Consider the following 18,415-nt stretch of genomic DNA (forward strand, 5'->3'; position numbering starts at 1 on the left):
CGTCACAAATTTGCATCTTTGAGTTTTTATTGAAAACGTTAGCACTTGACGATAAATTTTCATTTTCTCCCCTAAATTAAACGCCGTTCTACCACACCCTTGTCATACTAAAAAGGTTGAGATAGTCATGAAGTGATTACAATAACGTGAATTTATATTTTTGAGATGAAGTTTTTGTTGCTGCTGCCGCCGTCATTGCTTAAGCTCCTAATTAACTTGTCCAGGTAAGTGCAGGGATCACATATACCTTTGGCCTATAGCCAACTGGTACTTCAAATATATACATGTACGATTATTTCATGTATCAGTTGATGACATGTTTATTACAGCTTCTACACTCCTCATCTTTTCTCATTCTCCAAACACAAATATCTGCAAATTCACATCTCTGGCATTTCCATGCCTCTTCTATTTCCACACCTGCCGTACTTCTTTCTCCTTTCCAATACGGTAACATTGTCCTCAACTTGGCTTTTGTCCATTCTTCATCTAAGTCCATGCTTACTTTACTAACAACTTCATTTCTAACCTGTGAAAAGTACTCAACTACTACTGTTTTATTTTTGGTGTGCTACATAACTGAAACCTTTTCAACATTAAATCAGCAATTTGAAAAAGCTTATCATGTGGTATTCTGTGTTGTCCAGCATAGTTTTTTATATCCTCAGAAAGAACGGCATCCCCATTTAATCTTAGTTTTGCCAAAAGACTGGTTGCATCTAGTTTTCCTGACAACAAGTCATTGAACATGATGTTGTAGAGCATTGCTTGTAGAAATGTCCTGTTTTGTTGTGCTTTAGGAGGAATACTGCATCTTCCAGCTCTGGTCTTAAGCTCAACCAGTTCAAGCTGACCCATTTCATTATAGTGTAGTTCATCGATAATTCCGTATACTAATACTCCAAGGTCAAATGGTTCTCCAAGGACAGGAAATTCCCGGACTGTTTGACCTGCATCCAGTAAAGCTATCTTTGTAAGGCAGTCCATGAAGATGGATGCCCACTTGTCCTCTTTGCTTTCTATCTTGATGTCCACCATGTCGTGAAGTTCCATTTCTGGATATAATCAAGTAAAAATGCAATTGTAACTCATTGGTTTCCATTAATATTAGTTAAGGAGAATTAGTGCTACCTTTCCTTCAAACAATACTTTATTCTGACGTAACTTAAACTAACTATTGTTTTCTTTCTTTCCTGCTGCACAACTGACTGAAAACATATTGGCTGTCAATAAATTATAGCTTAATAATTAGCCTCTTGTCACTGTTCCTATGCCTTAAAGATGATCTCCAGTTCATAAATTATACAGACTAATAGCAACCCATTGTCAAAAATTAAAAAAAACATAATTGAATAATGATATTGTAAACTAAGGGGGTATTTACATGAGACCAGGACGAACTCAGACCAGTATAAACTTGTACTGGACTATGAAATTTTTTGGGCCACTTACTTGAAACTGGGAAGAAATGCTTGGTGCTAAGTTTCGGGATGAAATAATATGTTTTGGCTAATAAATGGCTGACCCAAAAGCATACAGGCTTGAACTTGACCCGGTCTAAGATTTGTTGTCATTTACACGAGAATGGTTAGCAGCTCAGCTCTGACTGGTACAATTTCTTGTCTCAGTGCTGCAACCAAGACGAAGTCAGACCGGTCTGAGTTCGTTGTCAGGCCAGTCTCATGTAAACACATAAGAAACGTATAGAGGCCGATACAAACTTGTGCCAGCCTGAGTTCGTCCCGGACTCATGTAAATACCCCCTAAATGAACCACTTGTCTTTGGCATTTAATTTTTAATTAATAGTTGGCAATGGAAACACTGAAGACTGTTTAGTATATACAGACTGGATATCATCTTTAATCCCTGAGTTGGCCCCTGCTGATGGGAAAAATTGTTTGGCACTTGAGTATTAAAAATCTCCAACTGTCACTCTTAGGAAGGAAACTGTTAAAGTGGGTATAGTTTTTTAGTAGTGGTCCTGCATGTTGTGAATCCTTTCATCACTAAACCAGCCCCATTGACAAGTGAAATCGTCTGGTGTATCTAGAAGTGTCATGCATGGGAGGCATAGTTACCTCTTGCTAAGTGGATACTCTTCCCGATCTGCATTTGTTCAGTTTCTGGTTTTGGTTCAGGAGCCAGGAAGCTGTATTCCATCTGCTGCTCACACCAGAACTGTGCAGCCAAATCACTTACACTCAAATATCCCTTTTTACCTCTGAACCTGTCCAAGGGGGTGAGACACTCTGTTGAAGAAACACAACTCCTGTTGTGGTGATCTGTCTCCTTGCAGTTGGTAGTTTTGCTTTCTAAAAAAAAATACTGCTGTCACCAATTAAGGTTCTCAGGTGGTCCTTGAGCTCTATACAATATCCACTGGTAAAACAGCTGATATCAAACCCATATGGTTTCGACCCCAAAAATGAAAATACATATAGTTACATACATACATACTTAATAGACCGCTCCCCATAGGGGCTTTTCAGGGCCAATGAAACACAATTAACGAAACAACGCAACAAAACAATTACAACAACAACAACAACAACAACAACTGTTAAGAATCCCAACTGGTTTTAGGCAAACCAGTCGGCTATTTACAAGTGCAGCTGGGAAGTTGAACCAGGGACTGCCAGGAACAAATTCAACGAGTGGTCAGAGCATCTTGAACCCAGGAATTATGTAGACCAGGATACAATGAGAGTGTCTAATCGGCATTGGTGGGTGGATCATGGGTTGAGGGTCATGGGTCCCTAACCTAACCCTAACCCTTTTTTTTATCAAGAACTGGAAATTCTCGAAACAGACAAGACCTAAAGACCAAAGACAAATTTAGACTGAGCACTGAGGGAGCTAATATATAATTATCTTTTTTTATCTTCAAACAAACACGACCCACCACCCACCCACGCGATTTAGCCTCACCCAAATACAATAATAAATTATTGCCCAAGCTGAATACAACAGGGTCTGTTTACATATATAACAACAGGGTCTGTTTACATGAAGGCAGGGTAACCTCTTATAAACTCTTCTTTTTTAGACTCACATTTACATGATAGGTGAGGTAACCAGCCGAGGCGGGTTGCCCAGTCTGCTAGACCTGGTAACCTGCCCAGCCGGGGTCGCATTTCAAGCCATTTAAACGCTTGAAGTTGGGGTAACCCACCAACCTGGCGTGGGCTTGTGTCATGATATACTGCCTTTGGCGGAGACATTGCAGCATTAAAAGTGACAATAAGAAGCAACAGTACTGAAAAGTTGAAGCAAGAGAAGTCAGTGGGCTTAATGAAAAGAGCATTAACCTCCAAAATGCATCCTTCACCCACCATTTTGCCTGTTTACATACTAAGCGACCACGCAGTAGTCTCAAGAATGGTCACCCAGCACCCTGGGGTGGTAAGATTGCATGTAAATGTGAGCTATGTATTTTTCGACCCCATCTCTTACCTGCACCTCCTTTTATCCAATGGTTTCAGTTTTTTAAAACCAGTTTATTAAACTGTTTTAAAGAGGGATTTTCCTTTTCTTGGGGGTGTAGTTAAAAAACAGGGGCTTGGTTTTTTGGGGGTCTCAAAAAGAACGAGACATTCCTTTCCTCCGTTCTCTTTCTCTTACCCCTCCCTCATCTTCCCCATTATCTCTATCCTACCCCACCCTTCCGTCAGAGATCTATCTCCCTTTACCTTCCAACTAGCCCTCTCCTTGAATACCCCTTATACCCACTCCCTCTAAAACACTTCTCACAGACATTTCACAATTCAATTCAATTTAATTTTTATTTAACTAACACAGATTACTATGTACATAAAGTTAGGACAATTTGTACAATATTGTTTGAGCAAAGTAATGAATACAATACACATTGTAGAACAGAAAAGAATCAAAATAATTTCCTTTTTAATAATATGAAAAATAAAAGGGCAAAAGTACATAGGAGAAGAAAGAACAATAAGCTTCTTTGATATTTTATTACGGTGTAGAGTTTAAGACACCTAAATAACCAATATCTGATTTTGATGAGTTAATTCATTATGATTAGTGTCCCCAATTAGTTTTATAATAATAATAATAATAAGTAGTAGTAGTAGTAGTAGTAGTAGTAGTAGTAGTAGTAAACTAATCAAATATATATAGGTGTCCCTCCTAGCAGTGATAAAATGGCAGAGTCACGCAAATGCAGTAGGCAAGCGTAAATGAAATACATTTCTCTAGTCTAAGAGAACTAAAGGAATTGAAAACAATCATAAATAAATTATTGTTATTAGATGATTTTTGCAACAAGGCCAAACATACATTTCTTAAAAGAAAAAAACAGAGAAGCAACTTGGCCTTTTAGGAAACGAGGATTGATCTGAGCCGAAACAACTTGTAACAAAATGGAAACGTCAGATGAAAACTTAAAAGAAATGGGCTTACAGTAACGGCAAACTCTTCACAGGAAACAACAAGAAAGTGGTTTCAAAACGGGAACTGTTTCAAATCTTGTCTCAAGTGCACAGTCAAATTTCTCATGGAGGACACAAGTATGAAAAAGTGGCTTCAACAAATTATGCAGAAATCAGCCAGAAAATTGTTAACAGACTCGTCAAAATGTGCTTTAATTCCATGCGTAGAAAAGTTTGGAAAAATCCAATTACTTATTTCTCCTACAAAATTAGATCTGTGCACTGCTACTGTTACTTTCGATTATTCCAAAGAAATTTCCTTTACATCAGCTTTTAAACAGGCCATTTTGCAAAATTGAGTAATTTTGTTTCAACATACCCGTAAATATTATTGAAGTTTATTAATATCATAACCGTACATAAATTAGTAATACATTACATTATTGTAATGTAGTTACTTTCTGGTACTACTCTTGTTAATTGAAAATCTGAGAGACAAATATTTTTAATGTCACTGTTCCTTGGTATCAACATAGTTAGCTTTTAAGGCATAACGTAAGGCGCAATAGAACGAGAAAACAGACGTATTGGCGTTTTTTGAGGGGAACACTGCCTTGCGACTGGTTAGCCTATGCGACTTCCGGATTGCGTGATATAGAACAACCTCACTTATCTCCCCAGCACCACGAGCTGATTTGTAAACAGCACGTGCTGGATCGGACAAGAGTATGGGTTAGCGAGCTATGTACGAAGGCAAATGAGCCAACAAGCTTGGGGGAAGTCGCTGCGCAGACTTAACCGCACCTCGCAGGAGTTACCCAATTTTAATGAAGGCAAGGCGATAAACACAACCCATCTCCAAAGGGAGGGAGGGGAAAAAACTTTACCAAATGCCAACAGCTAGTTGGTTTACTATAGAAGACAAACTGCCAAGTGAACCTTGGACGGCTAACTGAGGCTTTTATAGCTAGACTCTGTCTATTACAGTAGCCAGTTGTACAGCTTCTACTATGAGCAGGTAGGTATTACACATGCTCTTTAACAGTTATGAATGAGGCCTTAACAGATTTGGCCAATGCAGGTGTACGTTATAAACTGATATCTAGGAGCAAAGTCTCTTATGTCCTCATTTTATTTACAACAAAACCATTTTTTTTTATGACCTTGAACGACCGACTACAAAGAACACGAAGATAACTAACGCAACATGAATAGCCCCTTTTAGTATGGTCACGTTCCATTAACCGTATTTTACTGATGGGGCAGTAAAATCTCATGTAAATCTTGTATTACACAGTATTACACAGGGAGGCAGTGTGGTCCAGTGGTTAGGGCGTTGGGTTTGCATGCGGCTGCTCCGGGTTCAAATCCCGTTCTAACCTCTGGCTTGGATTTGTTTCCGGTTGTCCCTGATTCAACTCCACCACGCTTTGTAAATAGCCAACTGGTTGCCTCCCGCCAGTTGGGGTTCTTAATAATGTTCCTGTTATGAATTGTTACTTTCACCTTGTTAACAGTGGAGTGCCTGTAAACTAGCTTGATAGCTAAGTGTACTTCCACTGTAAAGAAATCAAGTGAAGCTATGATCTTCGCAGTTATGAGCGCAATTTTTGCAATTGCGTAGAGAAGCCTGAAAAATTCAGAACTTCAATGGGGTTTGAACCCGTGACCTCGTGATTCCGGTGCGACGCTCGAACCAACTGAGCTATGAAGCCACTGACGTTGGTCAGTTGATCATAGCTTCACTTGATTTCATATCTGCAGTTCATATATGATTCATTTCATATACCATTTCATCACTGATTCATTCCTCACCGGACCATTAGAACCCACAAATGACCAGCTCCCAATGAAGTCCTGAATTTTTCAGGCTTCTCTACACAATTGCAAAAATTGCGCTCATAACTGCGAAGATCATAGCTTCACTTGATTTCATATCCGCAGTTCATATATGATTCATTTCATATACCATTTCATCACTGATTCATTCCTCACGGAACCATTACAACCCACAAATGACCAGCTCCCAACGTCAGTGGCTTCATAGCTCAGATGGTTAGAGCGTCGCACCGGAATCGTGAGGTCACGGGTTCAAACCCCGTTGAAGTCCTGAATTTTTCAGGCTTCTCTTCGCAATTGCAAAAATTGCGCTCATAACTGCGAAGATCATAGCTTCACTTGATTTCATATCTGCAGTTCATATATGATTCATTTCATATACCATTTCATCACTGTAAAGAAAGCCATTTAAATTTACATTTTACATATTGCCAAAGGAATTTTTTCATTACCACATCAACTAACTTGATAAACCCTTTACTTTATTTCACTTTCCCACTGACACAGCACCACAGCTTCTTTACAATCTAACCCCTTTATCCTACATGTGAAAGAATCACTAGCTTTACTTCCAATAACCATGAAACAATCATTTCTTAACCCTATGACCAACGGTTGTGTTAGACTAAACACTTCAAATAAGTGATTACTCCAATCACTACAATGCGTGCCACTTGCAGACTTTAAACTGCAGACTAAACCTGACTCACAGTTATTGAAAGCTAAAATGGGTGCTTAGACTTAAAATAATACTGTTTATCTCTATTTGTAGACAGTCTGCAGTTGGCATACGCCTCCTGGAATGCTAACTGTTTCAAATAAGACAGTGCATAACCTAATCACCAATTTGAAAGCTTAAACCCTAATTCCTAAAATGCCAGCAGTGTCCCTATAACCTTAAATGAAAGCTAACCGGTAACCATTCAAAATACAGGATTCGTACCCTCAAGAGTTTTTCAAATCCCATGACTTTCCATGACTTTTTCCAGTTTTCCATGACCGAAAGTTTAGCTGCCAGTTTCGAAAATTGTCAAAATTGTCCTTGTTTTTGGGGTATTTTCTGACATAACTCGTCTGCATTTTATTTTGTCCTTGCTTCCACTTCTGCAATAATTTACGCACCACACGTAACTATAATTTTCCATGACTTTCCATGACCGACAATTAAATTCCATGACTTTCCAGGCCTGGAAACTGAAATACTGCAATTCCATGACTTTCCAGGTTTTCCATGACCTGTACGAACCCTGAAATAAGTGCTGAGCATTTGATCCTAATCACGAACATTTGTTGGACTTTGATAGCACCAAAGACAAAAATCCACCATAGTAATCCTAAAATGATTTCTTTAGTTTATTTTATACATACTCCATAAAGGGTTCTACTTAATTACAGAACGATGTCCAACTATGTTGAAATGGGTGTTGTTATAAGGAAAAAATTAAACTGGTTTGAAAACAAATGGACCGAGGTTCAAAAATTTTGAACTGGTTTAAAAAAATTAACCAGGGGATAAAATTGACCTACAACATAAACGGGCACTTAATGTATCACAAAGCACTTATGTCTGGTCAAGTCCTTGGTGTTTCCCACAACAACATCAGAACTCTGGGGTAAGAAAACAAATTATTTTTCCCAAGGGTTTAATGTTTACCGAGGGACAAATTGTTCAGTAGTCAGGCCGGGAGATTCGGACTCAGGGTCCAAATTCCCAAGAATTTTGAATTGTATCGGTACGGGGAGGGGATTTCTGGGGACATGAGACGTTTATCTGTATTTAAGCATTAATGTATCAGCCGGGCTGGTCTATATTCCGAATCTGAAATAATTAATGTCCGCAAAACAAAACAAAGCGGGAGCAATTGCAGAATACCCCGCAACACCTCACCACTATTGTTTCCCATGGGCGGCATTCTTGCTAATCGGACAGTGGGTGGGTCGGCTAAATTGCAGAATATTTGCCTAGGAATGGCTCGCTCTTCAGACAATGCCGCCTAGGGGAAACCATAGTGGTGAGGTTTTGCAGGGTATTCTGCAATTGCTCCTTTTGCATTTGTCCTCCGCCATTTTTGTCCGGTATATGAAAGTCTACCCATCAGCCGATATTTCAGTGATCTGTTGCATTGAAGCACTGTGTTTCTCAAAAAAGTCCTTGAACGAAAATGAGCGTACACTATTAAATGTATTGTTACTGAGTATTAAATATCAGAGTTATGATTGTAGGCATATATTTAAAAAGCTTAGGCTTAACTTGAAATACACACGCGCCATTCATAGGCAAATATTTATTATTAAGTGGCCGGGTATTCTGCAGTTTAGCCAAAAGAAATATACCTTGTAGAATGGCCGCATGGATTGCTTCATCCAACAGTCTAAACTCTAAATCACTGACGATTTCTACTTCAATAGCGTTTTCGGCGGATTCGGCCATGTTTTGAACCAAACAGCCCGCGGGTTACCCCTATGAGTAAAGTAACAACAAAGTACACGCTGACCAAATAAGGTAATTTCGTTTTTGACCTCGAGGAATTACTCGAGGAAGAGGACGACAATCTCGACGACAATCTCGACGACAATCTCGACCGAGTAGAGGTCGAGTGACATCTGTCTGTTTACACCGTCGGGAATTGTTGTCGTTACTTGTTCCGATTTCTGTCGTTACTCGTACCAATTTCTGTCGTTTACCATAGATTTAGCGCTTTAAACAGCGAATTCGACGAAGACACGAGAGACTTTAATAGACAAATTTGCTGCAGAAGAGGACAGCAGGTTTGACGACTCGAAACCAGGGAATTTGTGACATGATGCCTTCAAATACATGCGGTGTTAATGGCCTAAGGGCATTTGAGGAGGGTACGAAGGAAACAAGAGTTTATAAAGTTGTCCTGACTGGAGGTTCGTTTAATTTATATACTTGAAGTAATGTGCGCGGAGAAGTGGCACATACGCAGAGTATCAAATAAATAAGCCTATGTTTTATGGCCCGGATGGAGATTGTAGTCCTGAAGAATTCTATTTCCTCTGTCGCTTATTAAGCTTACTTCTTATAACTTTTGTTCCAGTGGGCAGGAAACGTTCATGTCAATACGTGTGATTTAATATATATTTGCAATTGTATGGGAAACGACTGAGCACAACTGCCAAAACTAAAATTGAAAGGAAATTACAGCTGTTTTAATATCACACCCGCTGAAAGCCGGTGAAACCTCGGCCTGTTCTACTTTCTTACTCGTATTTTTTATCTTGTACAAAATGCCGTGGAAACCAAGATTCTCTTCTGTTCTTTATTGTTTACGTCGCTATTCCGTACACAATTTGAAACGCAATCATGTGGAAACGAAAGGAGAAGGAAGACAGGTGTTTTTGTTTCACTTTTGGTTTGTTACTTCCCTTCCCCGGGGGGGGGGGGGGGTGGGTGGGTGGGGTACTCCCTTATAAGGGCTTAATGGGGACGTGCGGCCAGCCAGGGTATGTTTTTCAGGATTTTTGTCTTGAACAGGGTATCGAATTTACCATTTTTTTGTCTTAATCAGGGTATCGATTTATCAATTTTTGTCTTAAACTGGGTTAAATGTCTTAAACAGGGTATCAAAAATCGGAATTCTGTCATAAAATGGGTAGGAAAATCAGCGATATTTGTCTTAAACAGGGTCAGGGTATGAGCCCCCCCCCCCCCGAGACTTCTTCCATGGGTCGAAACTTACTGTGTGGAGTGTTCGCGATAATTACTTAGCGACCAAATACAAATGTGATACTTCATGTGGTGTGGGCTCACTTAACAACAGTGAAATTACTGTAAAGGAATGCGCGGGACACAGCGGGCTCAAGTCACAGTCAGCAAACATATCATGGGGCATTTGGTTTGAAGAGTGCCGTCCAAGGTTACGGACTCTTTTCTCATACATACAGCCAGAAAAGAGAGACCTGCTAGCGGGGTGTTATTTTCACAAGTTTTCAACAGGAAACATCGTTATTATTATTATTATCATTATATTATTGTTGTTTGCACTGGCAGCTATTCAATTACACCTAGGGGTGGAAATATATACATAGTGGCATCCTCATCTCGAAGAGGCGATGGTTAGCGCTGGGGATTTCGGCAGGATCTTGTATGACTGTGTAGCCCAATCCTGGAGTGGCAGTCTCTGTTGCAGGTGGCACAGACGTGCCCGGTGGAATTGTGCACAGAGGCTGCTTGTTCTTTCCTCTCCACTGTCTTGCATGTAGCCTGGACTCTAGCATTCGCTTCCGCCTTTGACACCACCACTTTGACACTTTGCGGCCATGTATCTCGGTGTTTGGCAATGTCCCTCCCATGCACTGGTGTCGATTAGTGCAGATTGCAATTCTTGCTTGGTGACGGCCTTGTAGCGCAGCAGCGGTCTACCTACACGACGGACGCCCTCCTGCAGTTCTCTATAAAGGATTTCTCTTGGCAGGCGATCAGGCTCCATGCAATGTGCATGGCCGAGCCATCGAAGGCCTCTCTGAATGAGCAGTGATGGCATGCTCAGTGAGCCAGTGAGCTCCAGGACCTCGGTGTTGGTGACTCTTGATGTGCAGCAGGCGCTAAAGGCAGCGTAGGTGGAATCCGTTGAGTCGCCGCTCTTGTGTGGCATAGGTCATCCACAAATCGCTGCCATAAAGGAGAGTCGACAGCACACAAGCTTGGTAGACGCACATCTTGGTCCTTTTGCTTAACAGGTCATTGCCTCACACTTGCTTGCTGAGTTTGGCCGTGACAGCAGCTGCTTTGGCAATCCTGAAGCTGATCTCAGCATCAAGCAGAGTCGAGCTTGACACGGTAAAGCCCAAGTAGGTGAAGGTGTCCACAACCTCCAGCTCCATGTTGTCGATGGTGATGACTGAGGGGGAACTCAGCATCTTGCGCCAGGATGTTGGTCTTCCTGAGGCTGATTGTTAGCCCAAACTCCTTGCAGGCATGGGACAGCTTGTCTAGGAGATGTTGGAGGGATGTTGTTGGGATGTTAAAGCAGCATCGTCTGCAAACAGCAGCTCCCATAAGCTTTGGTTTTGGCGCGGAGTCTGGCGATGTTGAAGAGATGGCTGTCTGACCTCATCCGGACGTAGACACCTTCTGTACAGTCTACAAAAGCATACTGGAGCAGCATCGAGAAGAAAATCCTGAACAGGGTTGGAGCAAGGACACAGCCCTGCCTTACTCCACTGCTGACTGGGAAGGCATTGGAGGTGGCCCCATCGAAGCAGACCGTACCCTGCATGTCCTGGTGAAAGGAGGTGATAATCGCCTGGAGTTTTGGAGGGTAGCCAATCTTCTGGTTTTGGTGAGGTCCACGAAGGCGAGGAACAATGGCTGCTGCTGCTCTCGACACTTCTCCTGCAGCTGACAGAGGGAGAAGATCATGTCCACTGTGGACCTCCCAGCTCTGAAGCCACACTGTGACTTGGGGTAGACTGCGAAGCAAGGCTCTGCAGTGGGGTCAAGGTGACCCGAGCGAAGACTTTACCAACGATGCTCAGAAGAGAGATGCTGCGATAGTTGTTGCAATCACTATCGTTTTTCTTGTACAGGGTGACTATGTTAGCATCTCTCATGTCTTGGGGGATGTGACCTTGCTTGTGAAGCGGTTGCGGGAAGGTTTGCTTCCCATGCTTCAAAACGTCTGGCGGGATACCGTCATTCCCCAGTGCCTTGCCACAGGCGACACTGTCAATGGCTATGCTGAGCTCTTCTAGTGTCGGTGTGTTGTCAAGCTCCTCTATGACTGGCAACCCAGGTAGGGCATTGAGGGCAGTGTCTGTGACAATGCTCTGGGTTGAGTTAGAGCTCGAGATAATGCTCCACCCAATGCTGCAGCTGCATGCTCTGATAAGTAATGACCTCGCCAGTCTTTGATTTGAGCAGGGCTGTTTTGACACTCGTAGGGCCGGTGGCAGTTTTGATGCCCTCATACATCACCTTTGTGTGGCCACAGTCCGCTGCTAGCTGGATTTTGGCGCATAGGTTCTGCCAGTACTCGTTGGCACAGCGGCGGGCGGTCTGCTGGGCCATGCTGCTAGCTGCTCAAAGGGCGTCGTGTGTGCTTGGGGAAGGGTGCTGCTTGTGAGCCAGCATCGCTTTCCTCTTGGCCTCCATGACTGGCTGCAATTCTTCCCAGCAAGCCTCGAACCAGTCAGCATTCTTGCGTTCTCTCTTGCTGAATACAGCCATGGCATCACGGAGGTGAGACCATTTGGCATCTGGGTTGCTGGTTGTTGGTTACGCAGCAAGTTTCTCCTGGAGGCTGTCAGCGAAGCTCTGAGCCTTAACGGGGTCAGAAGTGCCGCAGGTGTTGATGTGGGGGCGACCCTTGGTCTTGGCGTGGTGGATCTTTCTAGGCTTCAGCCTGACCTTGCTTGCAACGAGCGAGTGGTCCGTGTCACAGTCAGAGCTTCTTGTGTGGAGGACACTGCTGAGGTTTGCTCTCCTAGTGGTGACGCTAGTGCTGGTGCCAGTGGCGGGATCAAGGATGTCTCCAAGACACTTTGTGCAGCTCCTTACACTTAAAGTGGCTGTTGGTGATGCAGAGGCCATGGTGACAGCAGAGTTCGAGCAACCTCTGCCCATTCTCATTCATCCTGCCGACGCCGAAGTGGCCGAGGCAGGTAGGTCATGCTTGCCAGTCGGTCCCAATGCGAGCGCTTAAATCGCCTAGCAAATATATGCCCATGGAACTTGGGATTCTGGATAGTGTTTCCTGTAGAGCCGGCATAGGTGGATATGTGACCTTTCACGCGAAAAGGGGGCTTATGGATTTCATGGTGAACCGTGAAATAAATTTTACGGTCACGGCTCGTGAATTTACTATTTCACTCCGTGAAATTGAAATTTCACGGTAAGTTCACTATTGCTCCAATTCTTTTCACTATGCTGAGTGAAAAAGTTCACGGCGTGAAATCGAAGACCGTGAAAATAATGAGTTCACGCCGTGAAATTGTTGCTACGCCATTAAAAGAATAACAGGAAAATTTCTTGTCCTGGTTTTGGAATTAAACAAGATAAACAATGCGTCGGAAATCGAATAATGGTATTTATTTCTTCTCTTGTGTGCAAAGGTTTAAGTTTTTACGGGGCGCCGTTTCGTTATTTTCGGCGAAATCGAAGTTGGTACGATTGTTTTGCTTTGTTGATGGCACGACGATTTATAATTTGGATGAAAATGACGACTAACACGAATTACGCTACCGAGCAAAACAGTTTATTTCTTACAGTTTCTTCTGTAGTATAAACAATAAAAAAAATTGTGTAGGAGGAGAGGGAAGCATCCAAAAGCGCACTAGACACCATACGAGGAATGCTCCCCAATTCTGCATGTAATCAACGGTTTGGTCAAAAATACGCAATGAAATTGACATCCCCGATGTGGATCTTAAATCCCTTCTGCGGTTTTAACCGGCCTCGCTAATTTATGGGAACATTTTTGCCGCCGTCGGCCTGCATCCTTGATTTTTGCTCAAGCTTATTCGGTTTAAAAGTAACACGAGAAAGTTAGTTGTCTCTGGTTACTGTACAGTGCATGACAAGTTTGATGTTATTAAAATTGCGGCCAAGAATGCTGTCACGTAGGTTAAAAAAGTGATTTATCCGCTGAGATTTTGCAATCTGAACAGTCCTTAGCTTGCATGAGGACAAGTACTCACATTGATGTTTATGAGACTTCAGAAGATGGCTACCGGCTTTTTATGGCAAAACTCGATGACATATGTTTTTGTTAGCTTCCGGCCGCCCTATTTACGCGTATCCATTCAAAGCCTTATAAATTTGATTTGGAGTAAAACATTTCTTCGAATATCTCCCGCACGAAACATCGCACAGGCCTGAACCTTTGCGAGACTCTTTAAATATTCATCTTCTTTTACCTCGTTTATTCTTGACTTTATTATTGTTGAGTGGTGTTGATGATGGTGTGACAGTGAAAACCGACAAGAGGTGACGAGAAGTGTGTACAGTTTAGCAGAGAGCGTCTCCATACATTATAATTTTGACGAATAACTTGAGTTTGGAATATCGCACAGCCCTGAAATTCGGAGTGGTTCTTTAGTTACATTACTCTGATACCACGTTTGGATTTTGATTGTACTTTGAGCGGTTAGTCGCACCATTTGGCGCACTTTTAAAAACATACTATAACGCGAGTTGCTGTGATTTTCCAATTTGCCCCAAAGATTAATGCTCATAATTCATTTTCTGCTGGGTGATCTCGAAAAGATGTTTGGATCACTGCTCGTCCTTGCTGGAAAATGCTCAGTACTCACATGCTCGCAAAATCCATTCGCCCGCATGCATGTTTCTTCAGTTGAGTTTAAGTCAACCTTTTAGTAGACAAAAATTAATGAGCATCAAAAGGTTCACGTCAATGGTTCTTTCACACTCGAAATCTGCCAGAAACTCAAAACCAACGTATTGATAATGAAATTAATTAATTTTGAGGATTTTTTTTTTCCACGGCGTGAATTATTTCACGCTGTGAATTTTTTCACGGCGTGAATTATTTCACGGCGTGAATTATTTCACTACCCGGCGTGAACTAGTTCACGGTGGTATGATAAATTTTCACGCCGAGTTCACTCTGTTTTAAAGGAATTTCACGGAATTTCAGCTTGCTTGATATAATTTCACGGTTATCTGCCGTGAAATCGGCATCAGCGTGAAATTTTCATAAGCCCCCTTTTCGCGTGAAGGGTCACATATGATGTTCACAAAGCCCGCCGTCATTTGCATGCAGAGAGCAAAAATTCTCGATGACCCTCTGGAGGGCAATCAGTGAGTTCCTCACGGCAAAACCTGTGCCATACTGCCTCGGCTCGTCCTGGGAAAGGCCTTGCCAGAAGAAGGTGTAGTCTCTTTCCATAAGTGACCCACTCTTGGCCAGGTTTCCTGGAGACAGGCGACGTCAATGTTGAGTCGTGCCAGGTCCTTGTTGATGACGGTGATCTTGCGGGAGTCGTCCATTAACTGAAGGTCAGCAGAGAGACCAGGGCACATGGTGCAAATGTTCCAGCTTGCGATTCGAAGAGCTGGAGTCTTTGTAGTTTTTTGCTTTTGACTGCTTGGTGCAAGTACTTGCCCGCTTGTCGGGAGGGTCCCCTAAGCTCTACATACCCAGTAGAGCAGGCAAGCAATGATGTGGCAGCACCTTACTGGGTGGGGGCTGCCCAGCTTGAGGCGGGTGGTAGCCACCCAATGAAGCTGCAAGGGCTTCTCCCACCGTTGGATGAGACCCCTGGAACTCCTTCTTATGCCAATCAGTCGGAGCTGAGAACCGGTAAACTGCCTCGTCACGTGTTGTTCCGGAGTCTTGCGACACTGCTGGAGTGTCCTCTCCAGTTTGCATTAAGGCCTGACGAGAGTGTCCCCCTCTCTGTGTCACTGGCTGGGTCCAAGTGAAAGGAAGAACCAATACAACTTGGGGCTAGTTCCACTGCAGAAGCTGCTGGAAGGAAGTGCTGAGCACCTGCCAACCGCCTTAGGGGCTCCACTCCGGATTTGTCCTTGAGGTTTGTCCTGAAGCCTTCCTGAGATCAGGTATAGCCCCAAGGCAGCAGAGGTTTGAAATCAGGATTTACATTCCCCTAGATGGGCTGCCTTCACAGGCTAAGACCCCCATCTACCCTGGGAAACTGGTTTTAAGCCGCCATTGGCTTCGCCTTCGCCCCTTCTCCTGTCGGTGGTGCCAGTTCCGCTGCGCGGAGGCCAGAAGTTGGACTTAGCTGACAGAGGCTCTTAGAGTCGCACGCCATTGGGAGCATTTCGAGAGGTTGTGAGAGCCCAGCCTCACAACCCACTCCCCGGCTATAACGGTCTTACAGAACTAAATACATCCATATTATAATATGTAAATATAAACGTATAATTGACAATAAACAAAATATTATCATAGGTAAAAAAGAATGCTTTGCTGCTGAGCTAAAAAAATTTTATTGTAAAATTGGGTGGATAATAATTGTTTTTCCTTTTGAAGGTCCTTGTGCAGGGAAAACAACAGTTCAGGCAATGATGTCCACTTTCTTTGAAAATCTTGGCTGGAAGGTGATGACATTGAATACTCACTCACATTAACCCACTGACAAGTAAAATCAACTGGCATTAGACAGAAGTCTCACTCCAAGGAGTCAATGGGTTTATAAAAATAATAATATTGTTTCTTTCTATTTGACTACGAGCTGTTTCAACTGAGAACATTTTCAAAAAGATAATGTGCCACATCATTAGTCCAGCAAGCCCAATCCATCATTTTTGCCCAGGCAGTCATTTATAGAGAAGCAAGTGTTCTGTTTACTTCTTTGACACTAATACTGATGTATAAGATATAAAATAAAATAAAACATGACAACCAAGGAATATATTAAAATGACTCTGAGACACATTTTTAAGAGCATATTACTCATGCCTTCACCAGTTCAATATTGGTTAAGTTTCCTTGTAGCCAGGTGAGCAGGCTCTTTCTTTGTGGGGAGAGTGAGGAAGATGCAGGATGCATGCAAAGAGAGAGCCTTCTCACACTGACTAGTTACATTGCAAGTGAATGGATACAGTGTGTAGTTGCAAGATAGCAACTTTTATAACTTGAATTTGAATATCTTGGTCAGCGGTTTTTGTGGTAGTACACTGTAAGTGCACTACACACTATGTCACTGGGTTGTGAGAGGGTAAGTCTGTGGTGCCAATAGGCCCGCAGTGTGTGCATTATAAAGTCACGAAAATAAACAGGTCTGTTGGAAGCGTGCTTGAGTTTCAACAAAATGAGCCCCAAAATCGGGAAGAATTCGTGACGCTGCTATTTCTAAAACAATGGAATTACCTGGTGATATATCCCTCGTCTAGGAGAGTGAATTTTTGACTTTGCAGAAACAATGGTCAACCACAAGAGTTGGGCGATTGTGACCTTTGTGTTGAATTCACAAATTTCTTGTCAATCTTTAAAACACTTAAAAGAAAAAAAAAGCCAAAGTAACAAAAAATAAAACCTGGTGTCTTGCCATCATTTTGCCTCAGTTGTATCCTTTGTTTCACGAGTAAACATGCAAGGTAACTTGATCATGGCGCCTGCTGAATTCAATGTCACTTTCAATTTTGTGATTTACTTGTGCAGCCAAAAGTACAATAGAAAAATTGAACGTAGCAAAAATCTCCCAAATTGTTTTTTGCTGATGGTAACTTTTTATATTCTTGGTTCAAAATTTACGGTAAGTTGTTTTCGTGTCGCAAATTTTGTTGCTGATGGCATAATATTTTATTCTTGATCGACAATTCCTGAGAACTTCCTTCTGCTCTTCCCAAAAACTGTGTATCAATATTCATTGACTTTTGCATCAATATTTGTTTTGCGTAAAGCAGCGCTAACAAAATCTGTGCCTTGCTTAGTTCACATTTTCGAGCATTAAAATAGAATTTTCAGTCCTATGTTTCTGACGGCAAGTCGTGTATTTTGATGTCTCCCATCCAATACTAAACCCACCGGACAGGGCTTAAAACTTCAGTGAACTTTTGTCTTAGAAAGCTGTCAGATGGTCAGAGCGCACACTTAAACTTGTGGTAAAAAAGATGTTGTGAGGGAACTTGAAAATGATCAACATGTCAGCCTCAAAGCCAATGTTTCTCAATTCCCTTTTATTTTTTCAATCTTTCTGGGTTTAGTATTTTACTAGTAACCACATGTCTTCTCAGGGGGCTATTTTAATGCCTAAGACATCTACTATGGCACTATGATGACATATGGTACCAAAACTATATCGTGTATTATTAGAGCTACATATTATGCAAAGATAACATGAATCTCCTGGAAGACAAAACGTAGCTCAGTTGACAGTTATGGAATACAGTGCTGTGTTACTGCACTACCACACATACGCAATGTCTGTCTATTTTTTACATACATGTGGTCCTGCACAGTTGAAATTGTAAGTGCATTTTAAAATTCAAATTTCTTAAGTTATCTGAATGTTAATGTAGATATTGCAACAAGTCGGATCTGACAAACGCATTTGTCAAAGCATTGTTCAACATGTCAGCTGACATGTCACTGACATGTGGCCGACGCATCACCTACGGTACATGTAGTACACATTCGCTAAACAGCAAGTGAAAACTAAACTTATTGATCATTTGCAGGTTTACAGGGTTCCAGAAGCAGCAACTATGTTACTGGGGTAAAGTTTTTTT

General features: G+C 42.1%; 2 protein-coding genes across 2 annotated transcripts in view; one reads left to right on the plus strand and one right to left on the minus strand.

The window, feature by feature from the left end:
- Positions 1 to 163: 163 nt before the first annotated feature.
- On the minus strand, positions 164 to 8,716 carry LOC137977456 (exonuclease V-like). The gene is given in 4 exon segments (XM_068824679.1): positions 164 to 570; positions 573 to 1,055; positions 2,080 to 2,313; positions 8,566 to 8,716. Coding segments are annotated over 4 exon segments (1,080 nt in total). The 5' UTR covers positions 8,663 to 8,716; the 3' UTR covers positions 164 to 304.
- A 34-nt stretch (positions 8,717 to 8,750) lies between these two features.
- The window catches only part of LOC137977455 (TRPL translocation defect protein 14-like), a 16,387-nt gene continuing 6,722 nt past the window's right edge, over positions 8,751 to 18,415 (plus strand). Inside the window, exons 1-3 of the mRNA XM_068824678.1 lie at positions 8,751 to 9,126; positions 16,215 to 16,282; positions 18,365 to 18,402. Of these exons, the coding sequence (XP_068680779.1) occupies positions 9,033 to 9,126; positions 16,215 to 16,282; positions 18,365 to 18,402 (200 nt within the window). The 5' untranslated portion in view covers positions 8,751 to 9,032. The remainder of the gene's footprint in view (positions 9,127 to 16,214; positions 16,283 to 18,364; positions 18,403 to 18,415) is intronic.

This window comes from Montipora foliosa, chromosome 11 (assembly GCF_036669935.1).
Source record: "Montipora foliosa isolate CH-2021 chromosome 11, ASM3666993v2, whole genome shotgun sequence".
Classification (NCBI taxonomy): domain Eukaryota; kingdom Metazoa; phylum Cnidaria; class Anthozoa; order Scleractinia; family Acroporidae; genus Montipora; species Montipora foliosa.